This window comes from Rhamphochromis longiceps, linkage group LG12 (assembly GCF_057381845.1).
Source record: "Rhamphochromis longiceps isolate RC_006_pf linkage group LG12, R_longiceps_female_GT1.1, whole genome shotgun sequence".
Lineage (NCBI taxonomy): Eukaryota > Metazoa > Chordata > Actinopteri > Cichliformes > Cichlidae > Rhamphochromis > Rhamphochromis longiceps.
The window spans coordinates 24,002,658-24,030,438 of NC_140568.1; the positions used below are offsets into that span (position 1 = coordinate 24,002,658).

The 27,781-nt window shown below is 38.8% G+C and overlaps 1 protein-coding gene across 1 annotated transcript in view; it reads right to left on the bottom strand.

The window, feature by feature from the left end:
- Positions 1–26,149, bottom strand: part of LOC146657283 (uncharacterized) — a 305,561-nt gene extending 279,412 nt beyond the window's left edge. The window contains exons 1-2 of the mRNA XM_085425263.1: positions 26,034–26,149; positions 23,403–23,586 (exon numbers count right to left, since the gene is read on the bottom strand). Coding sequence (XP_085281389.1) covers positions 23,403–23,586; positions 26,034–26,075 — 226 coding nt within the window. The 5' untranslated portion in view covers positions 26,076–26,149. The remainder of the gene's footprint in view (positions 1–23,402; positions 23,587–26,033) is intronic.
- Between the last annotated feature and the right edge of the window lie 1,632 nt (positions 26,150–27,781).

A 27,781-nucleotide genomic window follows, 5' to 3' on the forward strand; every position in this document is an offset into this window, starting at 1 on the left:
CACCATTATGGGGAACTTTCTCTTTTTTGTGGCTTGTAGGTGATAGATCTGAAGCTCTGTACTTGCAACATGAGGTTACATGTAGAGAGGTTTACACAGACTTTATAACTACTTAGCAGGTTTAATGCATTTGGTCAGTTAGTCCAAGTCACAAAAACAGAAAAAATCATCTAAAAAAGAATGACTTACAACATCTTTTTTCCATGTTTAATATTATTGCCTAATTATTATCATCTATATTTACCTAATATTTGCTGTTTAAGAAGTTTCTGTGTTCTTAGGACCTAAATTGTTTTCTACTGGCATCTGCAGTTATTAAAACAGGGAATCGCAATTATAACTATAAATGTGATAACAGTTAAATTACTGCATTTCTGGGTTGCTTTGTCAGAACTACGCATAACACAGTACAGTTTCCTGTTTTAGCCTCGATAATTTTTATCTAAATGACCACTTGAATGAAAAGTATTTCAGCTGAAGAGCGCTCTTATCCAGACAGACCTAACTTCTCTGTCTATGCAAAATATTTTATTCTTTGTCTACAACACATAAAAAAATATCCATCAAAATCAGAAGTCAACCTATGCTAAAAGCACACAACAGATGTTTTTTTAAATTTATTTTCGGTAAAACAAAAGACAGACAGTGTGCAGTTTTATTTAGCTTATGTGAAATAATTTAAATAGTCTGCACAGGAATCTGCCTTACACCTACACTATGTGCACTCTACATCCAGTGTTACACAAAGTCTGGAAAGTGGGAGAAAAGGTGATAAAACGCCGACTGCAGCCTGGGAGATTTCAAACTCCATTGCCTTCAGCTCCGTTGACTGACTCACTTGCTTGTATGCCTTCTCCCAGACCTTTGTGGATGCAGAGTATCGATCCAGAAGATGGGGAGGAGATGAAGGGAGGAGAACGTGTGCTGAGAAAAAGTAAACACTGCTCCAGATGACAAAACACTGATCACCCCAGAGACCTAGACCTTCCCTGCTCTCTCTTTCTCTATCATTTTTTGTGACCTTTGGCATCTCAACCTAAAGCCACGTTCAGCCCCGCAGTTTTTCACCAACTGTGTCTACACGGTGTTGTGTTTGTTTACGGGGATTCGTGCATTCAGGAATTCGAGAGGCGCAAATAAGATACACCTTTTAAGACTCTTTTTTTGGGGGGTAACGCATTTACATGTGAGGTAAGGCTATGGCAGCACTGAGCAAGAGGGGTTTAGGGAACACAGACATCTAAGCCAGTGTTTAATATCAAGTGTGTGCAGCAGAGTTTAATCAATACCAAGCCTCTTTTGTTACCAGTCTGCTGAGGAGAGCAACGGCCATTCACTCCAGAAAGGTTAATGCTGGGGGTCAAGTGATTTCACACCCACACCAGGATCCTCCATGTCACCACAGCTACCACGCCTCCAGCCGCCACGACACCAGCATCCTGATTTATAGGTTGTGAGAGTGCGATGGGATCGGAGGTGAGGAGGAGGGGAGAGATGCGGTGTTATCTTATGATAATGCTGTCCCTCCATACTCCCACAAATGAAGGGAATGAGAAAGAGTAAGAAACGGGAAGCTAAGCAGAGAACAGAGCAGACTCAGCCTCCCTTGCACAGACGTGGGTGTTATTTTTTTACTTTTCTCGGTGACATGGACCTTTTGTTTCAGCCAAACTGCTCTACACGCAGACCGAATGGTAATCTTTATTGTAATAATTGCTCTAAATTTGCATGTCCACTTGTGAAAGGGCAGTGACGCTTGGTGCAACAGCAGTGAGTCATAATGGATTCGAATATTTATAATACCACTGGCAGAAGATTACAAATCTGTGAGAACTGTTTACAATGGCTGTTAGCAAAGTCAGAGAACATTTTACTTTTTGCCACTTGCCTTTAAATTAATAAGTAAAAAAAAACTCAAGTTAAAGTAAAGATCCTATTTGAAGTCTCACTCTCTGCAGGGATAAATCTATATAACAGGAGTGGTGTGGTTAAGAAGGTGCCAGAGAAAGGAAGAAGCACAAGAGGAATTAACATGAGGACTTATCTCTCCCGGGCCATTATTTAAACCCTCACTATTCTAAACACACCACCCCTCAAATGAGAAGGACAATAAATAATCCTTCCAAATAAAATCTATTCTCTGCAAATTCTCCTGGATACAGCCCATCATTATCAGTAGGAGGGGACAGACAGCAATTAATAACACAGCCACCCATCTCTCAAAGAGCATCCATCTTATTTTCATTAGGTCTATTGCTCTGTGCACATGTGTGCTGGCTTGTTTGTGAGTATGCGCGTGTGCATGTATGAGTATGTAAGAGAAGAGTGTGTCGCTGCATGCATATTTATGTGTCGTTAAATGATTCCACTCAGCCACGCTGCCACGTTCCCTTATAGTCCAGCCTTTACTCTGTGGGCCTGGACGTATGCCGTTTGAGGGAATCTTTTTGTGATCTTGCCTTTAGTGTTTCTAATGCCTTATTAATGTTCTACCAGAACTACCTTTGATTCACTTCTCTGGATCTCCTGCATTTGTTATCTCGTGTTTGGAGGCACTATTCTCTCTCCAAAAGGGCAATTGCGCTAGCTTTAGCATCCTCTGGGTCTCTGGGGGTGACAATAGCAATTAGCTTCAATGACGGAGCAATATGAGAGGCTGCTGATTGACAGTTGCCCCCAGAGAAGGGGCTGACTGAGGTGACAGCTGGGCTCTCCACTCTCCCCGGCTGCCCCAGGCTCTGGTCCTGTGTCATCCCATGCGCCAGCCAAACTCTTCCCCGGCACACAGTCACATGTCTAGTTACATCCTGTGCGGCGGCCAATCCCTTCCCCATCACTCAAGCTTATGTCTTGTTATATCCTGTGTGTCAGTTAAACCCTTTCACCCCAGTTCATGCCTGTTTCTTGTTATTCTAATGCAGCACAATGTGACATGCAACGCTGACCTTTCCTTTTCCTTTTTCCTCATCATACTGTGCGTGTGTACAAATTTGTGTGTATTAGAATTTGTCTGTACTTCTATCTTCTTTTTTTCCCCTCATACAGTACAGCCTGATGGTTTGTATCTCCTCCATGTCAAAGCAAAAACTGCAGCAGCCCTGACACATCAGTGAGTGTTTCTTCAGTAGAAGCCTGAGGAAATGAAGCGCTCCCCGTCTATTGATCCCCCTACACTCCACTGTGCATCAGGGAGACTTTGTTTTCACTGCCTAACAGAAACAGAGCTCCATCAATACTATACAGTATTCCTCAGCACCAGCTCCTCTCCTTACACTGCAGCGTCCCAGGAGGCCTGTGATAGACTCCACTAACTGTACACAACTGTACAGAGAGAGAATACAATATGTTTGTGTGTGTTGTGATGCATTTGTCAAAGCGCAGTGGGGGCCCTGGGATGGCAACGGCAATTTAAGGAGTATAAAAGACATATTGGCAACAATGGTTTGTGAATGATGTATTATGTAATCTGCCCCAGGAGTATATCTCTTCTACTCCATCTCCCTTACTTTTTCTTCGTTCTGTCTTTCTAGCTCTGTTTTTTCCATCTTCATCTTCCTCACTGTGTGTGTGTGTGTGTGTGTGTGTGTGTGTGTGTGTGTGTGTGTGTGTGTGTGTGTGTGTGTGTGTGTGTGTCTCTCTTTGGTATGGCTTTTAAAGCTCACTTCCACATGCATCAAAATAAGTGCCAATAAACAAATCACTCCACTAAACGGCATCAAGGTCACATCAATCTCAGAACAACAACGCTGACTGGTTTCACTAGAGTCTATTAGTTGAGGGGGAAACAAGCAGGCATTGGGCCAGTGTGTGTGTGTGTGTGTGTGTGTGTGTGTGTGTGTGTGTGTGTGTGTGTGTGTGCATGCGTGTGTTTGTGTGCGGATGGAAAGAGACCTCTGTCAGCACTGATAGAGCCCCACCACTCTTATTTATGGCATACTGTACTCCATGTTCAGCATTCAGCCTTCAGCCTGTAAATAGGACAATGGTACAAAGGTCTGACAGTGTGTGTGTCTGTGTGTGCGTGTGTGTACTCACACATGTGCAAAAGCTGTATATAAAGAAAACTGTGGTTCTCTGGTATCCACTTTTTTCCATTTCTTGACATTTTGACAAATCTCCTGATTTCCAGATTAATTTCAAGATCGCAATTGATTTTTTATCTATGCGCTCATTCACATTTTTTTTTACTATAAAAACGAACGTACTGAAAAAGAAGCAAAAGCAACACTTTTAAATTTTGACATTACTTTTGCATATCGACACAGTTAGGTAAAAAATAATAGTGGTGACAACTTTTGGCAAATTAAGTAAATTGAGGAACTGAATCGTAATAGAAAGAAAGAAATATTGAGTCTGCACTTGTGGTAAACAAACATCTTACGTATACTTGTTTTTCTAAAGTAAGTCTATGTCTTGTGATTTGTGTAAGAAATGTTCTGTTCCATTTAAAATACAGCAATTCATCAAAAAAAAAAATCTTAAAACTTTTCCCAGTGCGGTTACAGTTCTCTCAGAAGTCTTTAAGGAAAATGTAAACAAACACTTAAAACTTACTTAAAACTGTGGGAGTACATTTGGAAGTTATAGAATTAACATGCAATGAAAATTTAAAAAAATAAATAAAAATCAACACTTTTGTCAAATTTTAATTCAAAGGTTTGTTTTTTTTTACTGCTGAGCCATACATATTCATATACTCAGCCTCATCAATTAACTAGTGATCGTGTTTTCTTTTGGTTTCCATGATTCCTCTTTTCTCCTCGCCTCTTCTCTGTTGCACACTCACAGCTCCAGTTAATATTTCTTGTTAGACCATCTATATTCAAGTTCCGATTAATATTTCTCCCAAGAATTACTACCGACTTTTGGAGTGCCATGCACCCCTCACAGGAACCAATAAACACACAGTAATGATGTGTGCAATGTAAGTGGAACTATCCTAAGTTCTGGTCCTTATAAGAGACAGTGGGATGAGATTAAATAGATTAAAAGTGAGAGCTACACTCTGCTCTTAAGGTAGAATTATAACTCGTCTCCATACTAATCAACTTCGGTAGAGGGTGCTATAATGTGGAGTTTGCGTCATTGTTTGGCTGAGATTGCAAACCACTTGATGTCACAAAACATCGCATACAATTTATTGCCTCTTGAAATGAAATCCAATTAAATCCTGAAAAAGTGCCTCTTTATGGGTTTTATATGGACACACACAGGCAGCATCGCACATGCATGGATGGACTTACAAGTATACTCATGCATACAAAGGCTCCTGCACACATGCACGCATTTGGATACCTGAAGATGCCTTGTATTTAAGTATGTTTATCCTCCCCTGTAATAACTATCAACCGCAACCCTTTCTAACTGGATGAAATAATCACCAGCTACTCCAGTTTTACATGTTTTTTTCCAATCCAAAAGGAGCTCCCAAATTCTTATGCCACTGATATATATCCGACCCACAGCTTTGCTTTATCTACAAATACATTAAACGGTATTAATAGCACAGAGCTTAATGGATCAATTCCCTCTGTTTATGTAAAAAGGACTGGAAGAGAGGGCATAAACGACAGAGTCACAGACAAAAAGGAGGAGGGAGGGATTAAGGGAGGGGATACGATATGGTAAGAAAGGAAGAGACATTTCAGAGTGTGGGAGAGGTGTGAGTGGGGAAAAAAGCACCTTATTAAATGACAAGCTTTTCCTGGTTTGCACTAATTAATTGTGCAGTGGCACTGACTGCTAATTTGCTGGGAAAAATGCATCCCAAAAGCAAAAGGGGCTCCTGCTTGAACTTTGCCTCAGAAGCACCTAATTCACCGGTGACTGCAGCTGTGTCCGTCTCCTGGACTGCAACACTATTAAATTAGAGCGCCTGGGCCATCAATTTAATAAGCGCTGGAGCAGATCATTTGAATAAGGACAGTATTAGTATTCTAGCTGAGCACAACTAAGAGCAGCCGACCTTTTTCACCGCAGAGAAGATCCTTGAACACATCCAGCTGAATCAGAGAACGCAGTAATAAGCCAATCACTGCTTAACATTGTCAAATGGAAGGATGCTTCTGCTCTCCATTCTCCAGTCAGTCACCACTATCCCCACAGCAGTGCCAGTTATCGTGCTTTATTAAGCCAACTTCCTAGCTTCATCGTGGCAATATAAAAAAAGAGCTAAATAAAGGTTGAAAGGGTTGAGGCATTCATGAAAACATACTCAAATAATGCAAGGATTTATTATTATTTACAATATAGCAGGTATGGACAATATATATTGAATATTTTCAGTGTACTGCAGTTTGTTCTGCATGGAAGTAGTAAGTAACACCTGAAGATTGACTTTAAATTGTATCTCCAATGGCAGGCCCCCTCACATGTAGAAAAAACTACATATATAACTCAACTTAGATGACAGAACTGGGATTGCTGTCAATTTAGGCATTTTCAAGCAAAGATTATTATAACTTTACTATTTTAGGTGATTAGTAAGGTCTTCTTCCTTCACCTTTCACAAAACAGTCCATTGCAGCAAATTTATCCCATTTTTAGACAAAACACTTTTCCTTCCACAGTTGGCATTAGGGCTCTGCCTTGTTAAATTCAAATTCAAATTTATTTGTCACGTACACAGTCATACACAGTACGATATGTAGTGAAATGCTTGGACAACTGCTCGTGACCTAAAGAAAACAAAAAAGGAAAAGGCTATGAATAAGATAGGAAATAAATATGAAAAATTAAAAAGGGTAAATTTAACTAGGAAGGAATAAAATATAAATTAAGGTTAAAAATGAAATAACTGTACAACACAAATTAGAATGAAGGGTAAATTTAACTGGGAAGAATAAGATAAAATATATAAATTAAAGTTGAAAATAAAATAACTGTACAACAAAATACACAATATAGAACTATATAAGAATGTATGAAGAAATCTAAATATAAATAAATATATACACAATAACAGCAACTGTACAAGTATTAACCGGAAATGAAGAATATAGTGACCAGTGTTGTGCAAAACCAAAGTCCAGAAAGTCCAGTGTGTGTGTGTAAGAACCATATGTGTGGGTCAGTACTGTGTGGTGGTGTGATTGAGAGACCGTATCGCCTGCGGGAAGAAGCTCCTCCTCAGTCTCTCTGTGTTGGTCTTCAGGGAGCGGAATCGCTTTCCTGACCTCAACAGAGAGAACAGTCTGTTGTTGGGATGGCTGAGGTCCTTCACGATCTTCCTGGCCTTGGTCCAGCACCGCCTGCTGTAGATTGAGTGCAGGTCAGGGAGCTCGGAGCGGATGGTGCGCTCAGCTGACCGCACAACCCTCTCTAGAGCTCGTCTGTCCTGCATGGTGCTGTTCCCGAACCAGGTTAAGATGTTTCCCGCCAGGATGCTCTCTATGGTGCACGAGTAAAAGTTCCTGAGCACCTTGGAGGGCAGTTGGAAGTCTCTCAAGCGTCTGAGGTGGTAGAGACGCTGTCGGGCCTTTTTCACCACAGTGTTGATGTGACAGGACCATGACAGGTCCTGCGTGATGTGATGTTATACCGCTCATGATAATACCAGTATCAATTTTTACGTGTCATCTCAAAATATCAATTATATATGCATAGACACGTTTTCATTCTCGATTGTTCACAACGACATAAGCCGATAACATGGATGAGAGTGAGAGTAGCGTTTCAGCCTCCAGTGATGATTTATTACCTAAAAAGAGAGCCTCTTCAATATTAGTAGTTTGGCTACAAGAGGTTAGACCTTCAGCACAGTACTTTGCAAAATAAGCAAAGCACTGTAATTTTGGCAAAACTGAACAGGCTCCCGAACAGTTCCGAGGTTAAGTTAGTATAACAATAACAAACACTAAAGTAACATGTTAAGTAGGGATGTTCTATTTTTACTTAAAATTTACATGGAAAACACTATCTAGGCTACCTCTGTGCTTACATTTGACTTATGCTGTGTCAATATATCTAATGGGTCACTACTAGTGGAGAATTAGACGGCCAGTCATCAGTGGCAGTAACACACTGGAAAAGAACGATTTTGCAGCGCCTCCACACAGATATATACACACACATACACTACAATTATTATAGTAAGATGTGACACAACACCATTGCAAATTTCTTTGAAATATTCTGTTGCAATTTCTAGGCTATATCACCCATCCAGAGTTAGCAGGATCAACCTGCAGGTATACCCTCTCTCCATTAGAATTTTAAGGGAGTGGCAGCGGAGCAACACGTTTAACTGACCACGAAGAAGATGGCGTAGGTGCAAGTAAGCACACGAGGAAAAAAACTGTTACATGTGGTTTTGGTGGGCCATGTCTCAGTATTTTATATCAGTGTCTTTTAATCAGAGCAATGATAATGCAAACAAATACTGCAATTCAAATTGTATTTAACAATGTTTCTAATCATATTATGATTAGAAATGTTTTTTGTTTTGTTTATTTATTTGTTTTTTAAACACACTCACCAAAAAGGAAAACAAATTAAAATTTAACTGCCAAGTATACTATCTGTAATTTACAGGTGAAATGCCACAACTCTTACAATAAAGTTGGTCTCTGAACCTCAGTTTACACAGGACATGGGCCCACCAGATCAGATCAGATGTTTCAAAGCTAACTGTCTACAAGAAATTTGACAGAAAGTACTTCTAAGACATTAGTAGTGTTTTTCTGTGATATGTCGCAATGGCATGCCTTCTTTTCTGCCACCTACACAAGATTGGTCAGAATTTATTACTTTTTAAATGTTTTTTATTTCATATGGTCACCCTGCAAAGCAATCTGAATTCCTGCAACTAATTTTCTGACAAAAATGTAATCAGAACAGCTTTGTTGAGTCTATTAAATGCAGCACATTTAAACATTAATTCTACATTACTGGGCTACAGAATGTTCATTCTTTTATATTTATATAACAGCTGGTAAAAGTGTTTGTGCGTAACTATCTGGTTTTATAAAATGTTGATATGATTTTCTTCTATTTCATGTAAAATTGTTCCAGTACAAGCAATAAATGAATACCAACAGGATTTTTTTTAATGTAGAGGTGTGGTATTTCCTACTACAAATACTCTAAAGGGCAGTGCTGGACGCTTCTGTTAGCTCCTTCATAACAAAATGTGTAATGTGTACTATAGTTTTCTTCATTTAAGTCTTGTAATATAAGATCATAGGTATAGAAAAAGTGCATCCTGCACAAGTGTCAAGATCTAACCATTCCATGTTCAGACATTTTTGATGATTTCCAATCATAAACAATTTCTAGCCAATCCATTTCATGCATGCATAACATGTGCACAATGGTGCAGCCAAACAGTTATAAACACACACACACACACGCTAAAGTGTCATTAGCGTGGAAGCACTTCACTGTGAGCAAAGATACAAACTTTGTCAAAGTAAACCGCAGGGAGAACACCCAACTACAAGCCTAATCGGAAACCATGGACATTGTAAAGAAGCTAACAAAGGCAAAGTGGCTAAAGCTATCCAAACATCAGAGCTAGGCACAAGCCAGCAGCCTTGGAAATGTATGTGCAATGATTCAAAGGAGTTAGGGGGAAATTTATAGAAAGATAAAAAAAAAACCCATAAAGGCCAACGTCCCGTTGTTTGGTGAAGTTATAACCGCACTGGAAAGGGATCTACGTATCGGAAGTTTGCATTGTTATATAAAACTCTTGCATTTGTTTCTGCTTAGTAAGGTAAAACATGGCACATAAGGGTGGGTGCATCTCCTTCCAGTAGTAGAGCAGTTTCAGTTATTTAAGGCAAAGAAGAAAGCTAAGTTGTTCCCTTATTCACAAGAGGTCGCAGCCTCAGATAGCTACACTTGTTTGGGGGAAATTGTGAACTTTAATAACTTTTATTATGAGTTTTGCTTGTAAATACTATCAGTTATAGAAAGAAAATCAGAACTAGCATAAATCTGTTTCAGCAGGTCGCAATTGGAAAAAAAAAAAATCACAAATCAGGATCTACAAAATTGCTAAATTGCTTCTTTCAAGATATATATGAGCATTGTAATTTGGTTTTACAATATTGAAATATTTTTTACGCTAAACACGCTATATTCTACTTCATGTACATGCTTGCATTCACACAGTATGCTCACACACGTGTATCTCCTGTCCAGATGCAGAATTGATTTATGGGAATGTTGGGGTGTTGAATTGATCAGTTAACATCAAATTCCCCATGAACTACGAAATAACAAATCAGTTCCTGACCTTAAGCCCCAACATCTTTAGCTTCTCCTGCACACCTGGGTGACAGCCCATTAAGTACTGTTTTGACACATACTGTCTCTGTTTTTAACGCTATCAGGGCGAATTGGCAGCACAGCGAAACATTAGTGGTAGTAATGCACTAGGCTGTGAAATACATCATCCGCAGTGACAGTTATGGTGACTGTCAGAGTGTAGAGGGATTTAACTAGCCTTTTGTCTACATAAAATAAACATTGCATGGGGGGTTAAATGCACCCACATATGACTGCTTGGTGATAAATCAAGGATTTCCTAAGTACGCTATGCAGTAATAAACTTTTTTTTTAAAGAATAGTGAAATCAAAGTATAGATTTAATTTGTGTAATTTTTTGAGGCAGGTAACAGCTAAAGACTATGAAACTGTCTCATATAACACATAGTTTATTGCTACATTCTTGACAAACACACTCAAAGCAGCCTTGCATTTACAAAACTCTTAAAGGTAATTTTCTTATGACAGAAAACATAGTAATTGTTTTAGAGCACACATAAGGCTTCAATGCCAGCATGGAAAACAAAGTCTGTGGTTGGTTATATGACTGTCCCAACTTGGGCATTATTGGGATATAATAAATAAACACGATGTCATCTCATTCTTTCACAATCCTCCGCTTAAAGACTGAGGACAAGAAAGATATACAAGTAATCGGGGAGTTAGATGGTAGATATATTTTAAGCCTGGGAAACGGCCAGCTCTTTGTTTTATGGGGCTAGTTGCAATGTTGATGAATATTTGCCAGTTCAGAATCATAGCTTAATGTCAGCCCACAATTTGTTGCAATTAGCAGGATGATTTATTGGAATGGCAAGACCGAGTGCATGGTAACAATTAACACAGCTTTCTCTAGGCTTTTTATTAATGGCATGTTGCACCAGAAGAAGGTTTCAACCAAAGCTAGTACATCTGCAGGCTTCTCAGTGTGTGGCACCGTTCAACAGCAGCCCAGTTCCACTGAAGCCAAAAAGACTCTAATCCCTTTATTTTCTTTGTTTCTGGGTGCAGTCAGATTTGTTTATCTACAAATTGCCTTTGTTCTAAGACTTTTGAATACAAAATATGTTTTAACCTGGGATTTTTTTAAATATTTTATGTATTTTGACCATTTATTTTAGTGTACACTTTAATTTCTCAAATGAAATCAAAGAAGTGTGTGTGTAAGCCTGTATGTGTGTGCGTGTGTGCACGCACATTTGGCTTTTTAGTGTGTACTTTTTCAAAACTATGCAATGAGACAAAAAAGAACCAAACAGCTGTTCTGTCTGGCAATAACAGGGTTCAAGTGGAGCGATGTGCCCCTAAACGGCTAATAAACGGCACAAAATGAGCCTGCAATTAAATTTATACACTTGATTGCACTGCTGTCATGTCCACTACAGGCTTATCGAACACCTGGGATCTATTTCCTAATAGAACCTTGGGGAGAGTGGGAAAGAGAGAAAGAGGGAGGGGGGGGAGAGAAATTAACAAAGCAATCTTTTTTTCCCCTAGTATTTTTGCCCGCTTTCACAGGCATTTGTGGAGGATCCTCTTCACAGACGCCCAGGATTTGAGGTTTTTAAAGCAGAAAAGCAAAAAAAAGCTGTTTTGTTTAGGTTTTTTTTTTTTTTTTTTGAACAATGGTAGCTCATTGTAGCAAATGAGTTCTTAATACATTCAAATTGCTGTATTGATTCGAAGCCATTAGTGAGCAGTTTTATGACACACCATAATGAGAGGTGTGTGCTTAGGGATTCGATCAAGGTGAGTTTTAAAAAAAACGAACTGTAAAAAATCGACTGGATCCTGTGACCCTAAATGATACAGCTTTGTGAATTTGTATATATACTTTTTAACTATTGTACAAAGAAAAAAAAGCACTGAGTTGCACAAATGAATGCATGTTATTTGTGGCCCATTTTACCAAGTGGCATGCGTCAATATATGATAATAAATAATGTTACTAATCTAATGAAATGACAGATTCTCTCCTAACTGACTCCATAAGCGCTGACACTGCACTGCGATACCTCTCAGCCCAGCATCAACACTTCATTTCATCATGAAAAAAAGGTGTCAGCACAGCAAATTAGAATCGTTAATAAACCTTTATTTGATGGTGTTTGATAAAACTGTGACGTTACTGTGAAAACGCTCATCTTTTTCTCATGTCTAGTTACACGTAGCATTCTCACTTTCATTTGTATCTCACTTTGAATAACAAGACCAAGCATTTTCTGTCCATTCCTTCTCAAATATGTATACTGATGTGTACGGGGGGGTCTTTTCATTTTACTCACAAAACTCTAAAATGTACTTTTAACAGGTGATGTTTAAGCTATAATATCATCTGTAAAATTGTAAAAAACATGCTAATAACCTACATGATTTTGTTTGCTCTCTCTCTCTCATGTATGTATACATATGTATCACGTTCAGCTTGTCCGCAACGTTTGTATTGCGTTGAGGTTAAAGCTAGAAGTCATATACTCAGTCTGTGCTCTGTTTCCTCAACAAAGAGCAAGAGTTCCTTCTCCCTAAATTTTCTTCAATTTACTAATTACACCGGGCAATTTCAATGAGCTGGAGAGAGAAGTTTTGGGCAGTCTTGGCCCACAATCTGTCTCTGACCACTGCTAAATCACAAAGTATGTGGCAATAGGCCAACAATAATTTTGCTAACCCTTTTTTAATTGTGGGAGGGTCATTCACAATGCCCCACAGAGAGCATTAGGCACTGAACTACAACTGAGAAGGGCAGGTTTCACCAGCGAGAGGCACCTTGCACGCGGGCTAAGAAGTCACAAAATGAAGGGAAAAACAGAGAAATGAGTACGATTTAGTGCAAAGTTAAAGACACGTTATACTGCAGTCTTGGACTGGCTACATTCTTTTTAGAAAATTCTAAAATGTGCATTTCGTGGTTTATCTTGCACCCAATATAAAATGGTAACTTTTGACTGGAGTGGGAAATTACATTTTGGTTCTTATTTTGGTTCTCTCCGTCAGTCAGCTCCTTATTTGATTATGATTTCTAATTTTGTGACCATGTCAAGCAATTATTTGGCAATTTATGTCTCGTTCTCTGTTTACCTGGTTCACTGAATGGCTAATGGTACCTTGACTTTGGAGCCTTTAAGAAGTAGCCATTAAACAATCAGTTCATTATGCTTCAAAGTTGACAAAGCCAATTTTCCAGGAATGCCAATATTTTTGAAGAGGATTCATCACCAAGAATGTGCAAATGAAGATATATTCATTCTCCTCTCTTTGTTACTCCTGCTTAAATTACCCTTTTTTGACAGCTGACTAACAATCATCATTATAGCTTAAGCAGTCACCTGCGAGAATGGCCATAAATCTTGTTAAAAGAACCAAAACTGTCTTTCACACTTTTTTTCTATACAAGAAGCAACCTGTCTGTGAGCACACACCATCTGTACATAGTTAAAGCTGTATGCACACAGATGGCAGCTAAACACTCTCAAAGTTGCTCCGTCCGCACGTCTAACCTTACAAAGCAAACTAATTAACAGTAAAATGCAGAGAAACGGAAGGAGCAGTTTGAAAGAGTTGCAATGACTCTAATGAGGAGAGAGAGAGAAAAGTCATCTATATAGCAATGCTAAAGCGATGGGGGAACTTTTACTGGGGTTTTAGCTTTACTGCCCTCTTTAAGATCCGTTTTAAATAAGGGCTGCTCATCGCCAAGCCCCTAAACCCAGCGCACAAGCCTTTAACAACATGGTATGGGCATCTGAGAGGAGGGAGATGAGGGCTGGAGAAGAAGAAGGAGAAACCTTGAGTGCCAAATGGAGACATTTTCACACAATCACTACAGCCCTGAACTTTTCTAGACATTATCCAGAGGAGCTCTATGTGAGAACGTGAATGTCCAATTGAGTCGACTTCAAAGTTAAACAAGTTTTACCCCGTTAGCTTCTTACAGCCTTTGTAATGTCCGATTGAGGCCACGTGAGAGTAGAGTAAGTAATCGTCTGGAGAATTCAAAGTGAACGCACAGGTGTCACGTGTCCTGTTTTTTCACATGCTTTTTATAGGCACAACTACTCACTTAAAGCAAATGGAGTAGTTTAGTTGTGAGAGCACATCTGTGCAAAAGTTCTAGTGTTTTACAAATGAGAAAAGATGCTCACATGTAAAGCAGAAAGCCTCAAATAGTTAATTCAGGGTTTCATTGATCAATCTGAATGATAAAAGTGCATCTTTAGGTTTAAAAGTCTTCATATTTTATCCAATGGCCACAGTGTTTGAAGAACTGCTGACCAGCTTTGTGTAACTCAGTTGCACATTACTTTTAAAGCTTTTCAAGTTGTTTCCCTTGCCAATGATAAGAATCAGAATCAGAATCAGAATACTTTATTGATCCCTGGGGGAAATTATTTTTTGTTACAGTGCTCCATTTTAAACCAACATTAAGACAAGACAGACAATACGCTAACTAAGAATAGTACAATATATACATATATATACATACATACATACATAAGTCACTTATAAATAAATATTTGGAAAAGAAACATGTGTAGTTGTAGCAGCAAACAGTGTGTTAAGTGGATGCGTTGTACAGGGAGATGGCCACAGGCAGGAATGATTTCCTGTGTCGTTCAGTGGTGCTTTTCGGTAATCTCAGTCTCTCACTGAACGAGCTCCTGTGACTGACCAACATGTCATGGAGTGGGTGGGAGGTGTTATCCAACATTGTCTTTATCTTGGACAGCATCCGCCTCTCCGACACCACCTTGAGGGAGTCCAGCTCCATCCCCACAACATTGCTGGCCTTACGGATCAGTTTATTAAGTCTGTTGGCATCTGCGACCCTCAGCCTGCTCCCCCAGCATGCAACAGCATAGAGGATCGCACTGGCCACAACAGACTCATAGAAAATCCTCAGCATTTTCTGGCAGATGTTGAAGGACCTCAGTCGCCTCAAAAAATAGAGACGACTCTGGCCCTTCCTGTAAAGTGCTGTGGTGTTTTTAGCCCAGTCCAGTTTATTGTCAATGTGTACTCCAAGGTATTTATAGTCCTATAAGAAAAGGAGTGAAGTACTTGCATATTGTCCCGGTTGTTGTCTTTGACTCAAAACTGTGTACCCCCACTTTCTGAGGGCTACCAAACTGATGAAATGTATTTTGTGAAAACGAGGACAACTCCTTGGAAAGTTAATTAGTAGGAAACAAGCAGAGGAAAAAGCAGGAAACGAGAAATGACCCAGCTGCCAAAAGTAATAACGTTTTCATTATTTATTTCATTATTCATTTATGGATGTGTTCAGACAGAATTAATAATAGAAATCCCTGAGAGAAAATGTTTGCGCTGGAACCCTATTACGAGCAGGCCAAGTCCAGTGGCACAGTTAGTTAACATGCACAAATGTACTGCCCCTGACAAATAACATATCAAGTGGATCCCTGGATTATTTTGTGTTCCCAAACCACTTTCTTTCAATTCTGTCTTTCATTTAATTGTTCCAGTCAAGGTTAAGGTTGCATTCAAACAGTTACTCTCTGCTACCTTCATGGAAAAATAATAGAATTTAAGAAAAACTAAAGCAATAAAGCAATCATCTGCTGCCAAATGCTGTGAGAACTGCATCGCAATAATCACCGTGGCATCCATTTAAATGTCTGTTGCTCTGTTTTCATACATAAGTAAGATGTCCATTTCTCCCTGAGAAAACCAGTAATGAAGCACAGAATCAATTAGAAGTCCCTTTGGAGAGTCAAATTTGTGCTGTTCCATTACACATTTCTGTTTTTTAGTCCAAATATTACATTGCACGATATTCCCTGATCTGGCCTGTGTTTGCTTTTCTCACTGTTTACTGCAACACTTCCAGGCCAACTCACATTTGATTTCCTCCACCGAGAATCCAAGCACACTCCCAATACACACTATGGAGAAAATGAGCCCGGAAAAGAGTAGTGGCAAATCATTCAAGGCTGTCCAAAGATCTCTATTACAAAAGCAGATTTTATTCTCACTTCCAACACAGACATCTCTGTTAAAAAGCGTGTCAAAGGCAACTGGGATGGCTGGTTTTTCTCTTGGCATATTATTTTTTTTACTTATCAAATGTGTTTCCCTTACCATCGTCCCAACCACAACCCACCCACCCAATTCCTGGCTTTACTATATTAAGTAAAATTGAGAACGCATGGTGGGGGACTGAGTGCCTCACTGGGTCTACAGTATGCATCTATCTCCAGACGATGAGGCGGTGATGTGTTGGCGTGGGAGTGTGTTCGACGGGAAACGACAAGTTAATTAAAAAAAATTAAATATAAGAAAAAAAAACACTGACCATGTGTCAGTTGGATATTTTTACATTATCCATATATGAGGCATTTCTCTTTTTTTTGCTCTCCTATTCTGTGCTCACAGCACAAGGGCCACAGCCATGTGTGAATAATCACACAAAGGGCCTCAGAGGTGCCCTAACCGCCTTACAAAAGAAGGCTAGGTGCAAGGGCAGATGGGGGAGGCATAGGTTGTAGGATTTGAGAGATGGAGGAGGGGTTGTAAACGTTAACACGTTGAGGATTTGGATATCCTCACAAGCTTGTCTCATTAGCTGCTAATTGGCAAGACTTTTCTCCATCTATTGTCTTTTGTTCTGCATTAACATTTGTTTTTTGAACGATGCAGACGAGCAAGAAAAAGACAGTCTAAGGCAGTGAGACAGTCCACTATACATTTCAAGTGCTCCGTGCTTCGCTAAGAGAGAGTTAAGCCCGTATTACAGCAATATAAACAGTTCTGTCCTATGATTAACCTTAAAAGCAACTGAGTGCAAAACTAAATGCTAAACCTTTTCAACTAAATTAGCACAGGAAATCACTGGAGAGAGAGAGTTAGAAAGATAGAGAGAAAGAACAGTAAGTGACACAGAGGATGAGAAGCAAGGACAGGGTTATTTTTTCCTGTTCTTCCATTTTCTGCTCATCCACCTTTGCCAACTGGGAAATCATAGAAAAACATCAAAACAGCTAAATGGCAAATTATTATCAAAACTCCCCTCAGTGTTCGGTCCAGGCCAGACATATTGGAGTTGTCATGCAGGGGATGGCCAATACTTTCCTAGAATTACTCTCAGTATTGCACTCTTTGACAAACATTAAACAAGACAATAAAATACATAGGTAAAGGTGCATTTGCCTACAGGCACAGATGGGAAAGACAGAAAGATGGGAAGAAAGAGGAAATGAGAAAATAGGTCTCCAAATTAACAACACAGTTTCCGGACAGTCCAAGTGAATTATACATTTCCAGAAGAAAGCTATGCTTAAGGCACAAAAGACGGGTCATGTGTGTGGGGTTTTTTCCAGCCACTGTCTTTGTCATTTGTCCCAGTCTGTCTATATCTCTCTTGCTCACAATTTTTGTATCCCACTGAGTATACAGAAATAAAGTTGCCTTGAATGCTAATAATTATTGGATTTCAGGGCCAAGTAATTCAAAGAAAACTATGTCTGCTGTACTTAGTTTTAATGGATGTCACCAAACTAGACAGAGATTTGGTTTTTGTCTTGTTTTTTTGTGATGGCTCTAAGAACAGAGGCTTTATCAATCTTGCTTTTAAAGAAAATTGTTTATTACGCACTTTAAAATTTCAGTCTGTGTTCTTTATCACTGTCATATGCATGATGTCATCACATTACACTTTTTTTTTAAAAGTTAATCAATGTTGGAAAATGAAGAGACCATCTGAGAAATATAAAATTGCTTCAATGTTCATCAACAGTTTGCAGGAGGAAATACTCGGGTGGAGGGACTGTGCAAACGTAACGATGGTTACAATTATGGCGAGAACAAGAGTTCTGTTTTATGTTGAGAGATGTCAGAGAGGAAAAAAGGGTAAGGAAGCTGGGTCACAACTCTCATATGTTTTTTAACACCTGACACCAAGGTTCATAACTCATATGGAAAGAACCTGAAAAGAACACTAACAAAAGAAACAAAGAAAAAGAGGAACCTAAATACCTTGCCCAGTCTTGCATCTGACCATCCCAGGATACCGTAAAGACTTTCTGCCAAACTTCTGACACAAGCATCCAAACCAAACAACAAAAGATTTTAAAACATGTTACATTAAAATAGTCTTTAGTATTTGCTTAAAACTCCTTCAAAGTAACCATTTCTGACTTAAGTTATCCAGCTTCTAACAATTCAATGTAGTCACAAGTGCAAGGCCTCCAGCAGAATATTATAGGTCACAGTCGGCCAGCACATGAGTCTTTGGCTTCATCCAACGTGCAGCAGATCAAGGGCCTCGAACTAAAACAGTACTGACAGTGACCTCACTGAGACCCAGCAACTGCAACAGCCCTAACAAGGTATTAGCAGGCACCTCTGTATACCCTCCAACTCTCAGCCTGGGTCCAAAGAAATACAGCTGCGCAGAGTGTTCTTGAGGGCGGAGGGCAAACCTGAAAGCAAAGAGGTGCCCCTGGCTAAGCTCAGGGGTGGAGCTAGAGGGTCAGGAATTCAAAGCAACGTAGGGCCAAAGTTTACAAAGATTTTTTTTACTGGTATTTCCTTTCTCTAACACAGCATTTCAGCATTTGTTTAACAAAGAAATTTCAATTTTAAAAAGATACCAGTGCATGCTTTCCCCATATTTATTTAATAAATACAAATATGGAGTGTGTGCCAACACCCCCCCCAAAAAAAAAGAGCACTGCGAACTGCAATAAGGAGCCAATCTTGTTAATAAAATAAAAAATATAGTTAACCATAAACTTAAAGCTCACACAACTTAAACAACCAATAATCTTTACTGTAATTTGTAATTTTACCACATTGTACATTGCAATCTGTTTGAATTCATTGGGGGTTTTTTTAAGTGAGATGGCTATTTTTACGTATTAACATGTTTGCTAGATAGCTAACATTCAACTGTAGGATAAGAATTCAACCTGCAATTACAATTATGTTTTAAATAATCAGAGATGAGATGTTTATAAAAATGAAAAAGTCAATCAATTCACCATTAAAAGAAAGCATAGCAATCTGCAAAGAGACTATTCAATAACACGGATCAAAAGAGTACATAATTGTGCTAAATTCTTTCAGTAAACTGCCACTGTGACAAATGTTCTGTAGTTCGGTCCCCTGCAGCTGTGTTGACCCCAAGCTGTAGTCTTAAATTCTGTGTCAAATACAGGTAGTGTCACATAGCAAATATAGCAGCCACACATCAGATTTTAATAGAATAAGGAGTAATTTTATATAAAAACCATATGAGGAACTGAACTGACATCCTGTAGCCACGGGCAAATCCCTGGATGCTTGAACTCAGCAACAAAAACTACAGTATATATATACCTGTGTCCAGGTGGACAGACAGGATGCTCTTACACAAAGCAAAGTTTTATTCTTTTAAGTATATCTTACCAGCTACATCTTCAAAATTCTGCACTGAATAGCTTTTTCTCTAGTCCTGGTTGGAATGAACCAAGCACAATACGCACGATTTCTTTTGAACTGTACACCTTATTCTTCTTTTAAATATATGATCTCGATATTAACATATTTTGATAACGCTGTTCAGTGGCTCTTAAACATTGCCCAGTGCTATATACAGATATAGTGCTGGTGGTGGCGTTAGTCAGTAACAGTAGCCATCTTTCTTTTTCACCTGAGTAACCTAAACCAATTTCAATGATATTAAGGATCATCAAGCTGTCACAGAACCTGATGAGGGTAAGTTGTATTTACAAAGAAATTGTATCTTGTTTGCACTTGTACAGTACAAACATCTAGCTTTAGCTTTGGCAAATACACTTTGCAAATATAATATGCTGAAAATGTTTGATGTAAAAGTTTGATGGGAGTTGGTTATCGTCTGGTTTTAGAAGGCATACCTTTGTGTTGCTACTCTTCTGATCATTCTTCTTTTAGCAGCAGCCTGTCTGCAAGACAAGTTAAGGGGCAGTGTGCCATTTATGTATTTTCAATATTCCTGCATAACTTTTGCAGAGTTGCAGAAAGCGTTTTTGTCCATTGTGACATATACGGCTTTATGAAGCTCAGTAGAGTAGAGATTTGTGACCTAGGACCCCTTAACTTACTGTAGAAGGGATCTATAATAACTGGAAGTCCAAATAAGCAAAAGGAAAGCATTTGCTGACTGAAGCAAGACAAAATAGTTTTCAAAGTGTGTTAACTGGTTCTATTCTAGATTTTTATATTTGTTAATGATTTATAGCATAATTTCTTATGTATGTAATTTTGAATATTGAAATGTATATAAACTATAGAAATATACACTTCCTACTCTAAAAGGTATGAGTTTAGTTTGTCCTCTAAGAAAGTGGTATAGCCGTGTGGTTTTGTGTGTGTATGCATGTGAAAGCGCGTATGGCGGTTGTCTCTGTGTGACTGTGGGCGTCTAGAGGAGAGAGAAGCCTCATCTGTTACCAACCCAGCCTGGCCGGCCCGCCGCATGAAGTAGAACGACAGGGTGTCACCGCCGACGACAGTGATGGATGCCCTGAATTCTGTAGGCAACTTGGGCAATTGGACGCATTAACAACAGGCACCTGCTTTCCCCCGTACAAATCTATTAAAAGATAACAGCAATGGCGGCTTCCACACTATTAGTAAATTATAGCTCTGTCTGAGTGTGAGGTAAGTAAGCCTCTTTTTCCCCACCTGCCCCCACCTACCTTCTTCTGCTATAGTTTCTAATTGGCAGTCTCACAGTGCCACCTAGTGGCAACAATTTATAATGTGAAGTAATGTTTGAAACGGAACAACAAAGTCAAAAGAGCAGACTAAGTTTGTCTAAGAATCTGATAATTTCACTGTCATGAAGATAAATTCCACTCTCATTGAGTTCAGTACACTGTAAATAGCCATTTACTGTTTACAAATACAAATTTGTATTTGTTTTAAATGTTATATACCTATGTGGTATGTGACTTTTGTTGCCATGATGCCAGGTCTCTCTTGGAAATGAGATTTTTAATCTCAATGAGATTTTTTACCTGGATAAATAAAGGACTAATAAAAAATAAAAATAATTGGAAATGAATGAAAATAAAGATGTTTTTCACGCTGGCCAAATTTCTATCATTCCAAACTCTTTCATTAAAAATATTTTATTTTCACACTTGCAATCAGAACACAAATCACACGCCCCCAAACATGATGAACATATGGTACAAGTTTAACATGGCAACAGCCCTTAAGGTCAGTTTTGTTTATAGCTGTTCACTGACTGTCATAGTGACTGTAGTGCGACCTTAAATCAGTGAACAGTTCATCTTTGTGAGATAGAGTGTGCATGTGTACGCTCGAGAGTGTGTATGTGTGTCAGGTTACACAAGCAAAGTTGTTCTCCAGCTTTCTTCACGTCTTATGGATTTCTCTTGCAAACTAATTTTCCATAAACAAGCCTTTCTTTGGGCTGACTGGGCCAAATGGCCATTGATTTGGGACAATCTGGCCAATATAAAACCATTACGACCTACTCAAGACCTCCTCTATCAAAACATTAACACGACACCATTATGACAAATATCCGGTTATAGCCAGGTACGACGCATAAACGCGTGTCACATAAATTTGCTTTGGATAAATATTTCTGTGTCTGTGAGGAGGGTATGTGTTTGTGAGTTGGCCAAGAATAAAGGGAAGACATGACCAATAAATACTTTTACAGCAAGCAATTTGTCAGGATGTGTAAATGTCCCCAATTCCCAACAGCACTAGAGTAAAATTTACAGTCACTCTGGAAGTGACAATGCACAAAAAAGGACCACTTTTTACTCTCTCTCATCTCCCTCAGACCACTAAAACCTTCCCATAAATCTCCTCCGGTCCCTCCAGATGTCTCCTGTTGTCAGATATCATGCCTTGACAATGCCTTCCACCATCATTGTCTTGACAGAAATATGATATGTGAAACTGCAATGTCGCATCACTTAACATGATTTAGCCTAAGCTAGCCTGCACCATTTTAATCAATCAAAAATGTCACCTTTTTCCCTGTAATGACGGCAGAGGCAAAAGATCCCTGTGTTGGGGTGATCTATAAGACTTATCTAGGCTACTGATTTATGACCACTGCCAGCTAATGTACTAAAGGAGCCTACTCTCTTCCTGTCATCAGGTTTTCTATCAAATTGGCGAATAAGTAGGCCAGTATTCCCTCATGGGCAAGAAAGAAAAGACACTTCATATAGTATGTAAACTCTACAATTATGGCATTATACATGCTTGTAACCCATCCATACTGTACCATCAGGTAAAACTATTATTAGATGTCCTTAAAAACATGTCCTTCACATGCCAGACTCTGGATAATTGTTGCTACTATTTCAATGAGTTTGCTTGCTTATTCATGCTTTGACTAAACTGTGGCCTTTGTCTGTCATTGCTCATTGTTCTGTAAACATTCCAAAGTCTCAGTGGATACCTGAAGCTTTAAGACAAAGTAATCTGGCTTTTATACTTTTGAAACTTCTAAATACATGCCAGAGGAAAACAGTATATCAAAAATTCAAAGATGTGCTGCAGACTTAAACATGGTAAATATCAGTAACAGCAGCAAAAATTAATGAGCTGTCCAAGTTAACCAGTTGTCTGATTATGCGTTCTTTTTTTAAAGTAAAAAATGGTGTAAATGAGAGTATGCACCTTTTTCTTTTTTAAAGAACAGTAGCTGCAATACCTTTATATTCCTGCATGCATCATCTGCTGCACTGGGTCCTTGAGGTTCAGAGTGCCTTTTGGTTTGTTCTGCTAATTGCATTATTAACATATAACAAAATCAATTTTGGCATTTGTAAACTAATTAAGAATAATATGAGATAAGAATAGCAGCGCAAATAATTTTTTACCAAACACAAACAAACAATATGCACACACACAAAGATGGAGGAAGAAATAAAGTCCAGCTGGTGTTGCTAGAGATTGGTGCAAACATCAAACAAAAGAACCAAACAACATTGTAAATTTATTCTTCGAACACACCGACAAAAAAGGTAAACTATATTTAAGAAAAAATATTATTTTTATTATTTATCCTTTACCCATTGTTGCACTTGCACCACTCAATATCTAGCAAGGCTTCCTGGATTTTATTTATTATACAAGTGGACTGGGAACGCTACCTGTAACCACAACAGAGTGACTGGATCCACATGCAAGCAGCTTTACACTGCCCAGCCCAGATGTTGCAAACTCTTTCAGAAGTGCCTCCTCTGGAGGAATGACCTCTGGCCTGCCGTGCCCAGTTTGTCCAAGCTCCCCACTTCCCCAGCAAAGAAGATCCATGTCCACCTCACACTGCATGTCCTGGGAAACAGACCAACAAAACTTAAACAAGTCAGCTTGGTACTTTTTTTCCATTTATGACTTTACCAGTATTCCTGACACATTTTGTTTCTGTTGCATGTAGGTTAAAATGAGAAAATGAGGTGTACACATAAGTAAACAATTTAAAATACTGTTATCCTTGGTGGGTTTGACATAGTGGCTCATAAACCAGTTTTCCATTTGTTACAGGCTCTAGTTAGTGTGACCCTCCAACACAAACAGAATAAAGCACTGCAAACACCAGCTGAAATCCAAGACAACAATGGAGATGTCATTCACCCTGCCCCTGAAGAAGACTGTCCTTTGGGGGGGGTAGTCGGATAGGACTCCCACAATAGGACCCTGGCTTGTTAGTCAGCTGGCAGGGTAACACACGTTGGGTGAGTGCAAAGGTTAGTTGGATAGCAGTAACTTAAAGTAAGCTCACCAGATATACTCAGTCTTATCCATGAGATAAGACATCAGATTTATCTAGCCTCAGAACTCTAGTCAGAACTACAATAGGGATTCTGACCTTAACAAGTCTGTTTCTAGCAGCTTTTCAGCACTTACACACACACACACACACATATATATATATATATATATATATATATATATATATATATATATATATATATATATATATATATATATATATATATATATATATATATATGATCCATCACTAATAGTGTGTATGAAAGAGGAAATATTTTAATAGCTGTTTGTAAGCACTGGTCTTCTAGTCAGCATTGCGCTTGCATAAAACTAATCAGAAGTTCTCAGCCTTATTTGTAATGAACTGTGGATCACCAATATGGTCCTAAACATGTTTGTTTACAGTCTGCCCTCTGTGCTAATTAGAATGTGACCCTGCACACACACGAAAACACAAATGGAAGGTGGGTGTATGTGTACGCATACACATACATACAAACTCCCCACAGCAATATTAACAGCACAATTCCATCCGACTGATATTGGAATTTTTCGAAAGAGCAAACCAATAGATAACCTATTACAAAACTATAAGAGATCAATAGCTAATTTCTTTGCATTGATTACCACTTGGACATTTAACATGCGCCCTGTGGCCACAATGTGTGTTCCACAAGCTTAGATCCCCATTGGCTCTCATGAGTATTAAAATTATCGATTCAGACAGAGGACTAAAAATGTCAAGCTGTTCATTAATCTTAATAAAGACTGGACTTGACCAAGGCACCCTTTCTCCCAATGCAGGGATACAACCTATCCAACTAGGAGGACATGGCAAAGATTAATGAGCTTCTACTGTGGGATGTGATTTAAGTCTTTGCGATTAATATATCAATTCCAAAAGAACGAGTCTTTTATACCAGCGATTATTTTTACCCAGGGTGCACCTAAAGACAACATTTTAAAATTCATATCAACTGCTTAATAGAAGTTCTTTCTTGCAAAATTTCAATGAAACTTCACAAAACAAGCAGTAATGAGGTCTTTGTGAGCTAGGAAGCAGCATCTGCCATTATGCTACAGATGGTCCTGTGCGGTCCATAATACACCATTTTTATCAGCACTGCCTGACAACTAGTTTCATCTCTCTCTCGTAGATGACTGTCAAAGCATTCGGGGCTGTCTTTAGCTTAATGAGGGCCCTAAGCAGGATATAATTTGCTCACTTTTTTCACTTTTAATTACTTTAATATTTCTGCCACACTTACACTCATATGTTTCCTGTCTTGATTTGCTACATTCATATCCGCTAATCAGAGAGGTATCACATTATTCTGAAGCAAAAGCACTTTGAAACTGGCTCTTTTGCATGCTCACATTAATATATCCTATTACTAAAAGACTAAAAGTGGTATTTTGATGGAGATTGTATTATAAATATTGCAGGACTTTACAATTAAGATAAATCTAACATCCTAATCCATACACAGAAATCTAGAAATCACAATGGCACAGAGATATACATTCTGCTAAATCACAGTGAGCATTTATTAAACATGTCCTCATTCCTTCCATTTTTCATGATGTAGAACTTACTTGGCTTTGGTTTTTCATGCAGGGCCTGCCCTTTTGTATGTTTCAAAGGTCAATCTTAGTTATCTGAATGAACACTCCTGGACTTCAAGCCAATGTCATATAAAAGGGTTTCTGTCTTAAGTTTTACTTTTAATATAAATAAGTAATTCACACAGGTTCACATACATAGTCTCTTCTAAATTTTGGAGAGCTGTAAAATAGGTTCCGTTCTAAGGTTAATTTTGTTTATTAACCAAAAAACAAGAGTTGGATTCTATGTTGCTGCAATCAAAATGCTGTATATTATGAAACAGTAAAAGTAGAAATGCTGGCAGTAACACGTAATTTGGTTGGTAACGACATGCCCAGCAACACCAAACACAAATGGAGAGAAAAAAAGGTGTAGCAGCACTCAGCAACTAGGAACTAACCTGTGGCACTTTTAAAGAGCTTTTCATTTTTTCCATCTTCATTTATCACTCCTCCTTTTCAACTATTCTTTTTCTTTTGGTGGTCTCTAGCATTTCTCACATTGTTGTGATTGTCTGGTTGCTCTGACTTCATTTACCCCTCCTTCCTTCACTGTTTTGACAATATTGCCAGGGTAACAGTCTCCATGACATTTTCTGTTTGCACTGTATCACCCAACTGAGAGTAATCGAAGTAAGGGACTTTTGGTGGTAATTTCAATATTACTAAATAACATTTCTAACTACCTGAAGCACAGTACAAATCCCACAGACAGCAGTGTGAAATCATGTCTTCATACCACACAGAGTTTGTGAAATACATCACTGGGGAGTCTTAAAAGGTTTCCCTTTTCTAAATAACTCTCAGATACAGCATGTATAAATAATTTATATTGGCCTACCTGAGTATCCTTGTCTCCATTTCTAGTATCTGCCTTTTGGCTACTTCCTGTTTTACTCTGAAGGTTAGTGTTTGTATCCTGTGTTAACTTTTACTTTCTTTCTCTGTCTTCTCCTAACGGTTGTCGAGAGTCTTAATTTCTCTTTTGCTTGTGCTCTGGTTTCCTTCCTGAATTTAGGACCTCACTCCTAACTCAATATCTGAATGTTTTTACTCATTTTTTTTTTTTAAATCTTCATCAACCACAGAATAACCATCAGCTGTTATCAGGTGTTTCTCTTATATGCGTCAACATGAGATTTAGCCTGCTAACTAGACTGACAACACAAGTAGAGGTTATTTAACATTTCTGAACTTTGGATAATGCCTATTAGAAGAAATTAATACCAATAAGTCACACTAGAAGACGTAGCCCTAATGCAACAGCATGTGAACAGCTCAGCTTAAAAAAAAAAAAAAAGAGTACCAGTGTGTCAAATCAGGATCACCATGAGAGTTAGATACTGACAGAACAGTTATAGAGACAATGAAGGCAACAGTGTTAACAGTAAAGTTTTACATCCATATAGCAGCCATCCCAGGTCTAGTCAGCTGGTTGAAGATTATGTGGGCAAAGAGAAAGCGTGTCTAGTCATCCATTTATGGACAGTAACTGTGAGAAGGATTAGAGTTACTGTAGGTGGTCCAGCCTACATTCAGTCAGTCAACCAAGGGAAAACACTCTCTGACCAGGACAGACAGATTCTATGTTAATTAATGAACTGGGGAGATAACACATAACATGATTTTCTCAGTGAAAACTAGCTAAACATGGCTAACAGTTAATATTAACCATTGCATAATTAGTTACTATGACTCTGTTCAACAAAATAATAAGCTAAACATAGGGCTGTGCTGCAATCACTCTGAAGTGGTCTGGAAGTTCCTGAGACACAAGAAAGCACAGCCATAGATTTTTCAACAGACGCTTGTTTAAAAAGAAAAACAAAAGGTGCCAAAGAGATACAAAAGTCTAAACATAAGTTGAAGATAATAAATATTTATCTAAATATAAATAATTTGGTGATAATCAGGCCAGACTTCACCGCAGACCACGGCCTCTCTGTGTGAGGATCTAAACGTATTCTACGCTAGATTCGACACAGCGAACACCATGAGACCGGACAGTGTGCGCACCGCGGATGACGTCAGTGCGCACACTGTGTCTGAGGAGGATGTGCGGAAGTGCTTCAGGAAGGTGAACGCACGCAAAGCTACTGGTCCGGACGGGATTCCCGGCCGCGTCCTCAGGTCATGCGCGGCTCAGCTG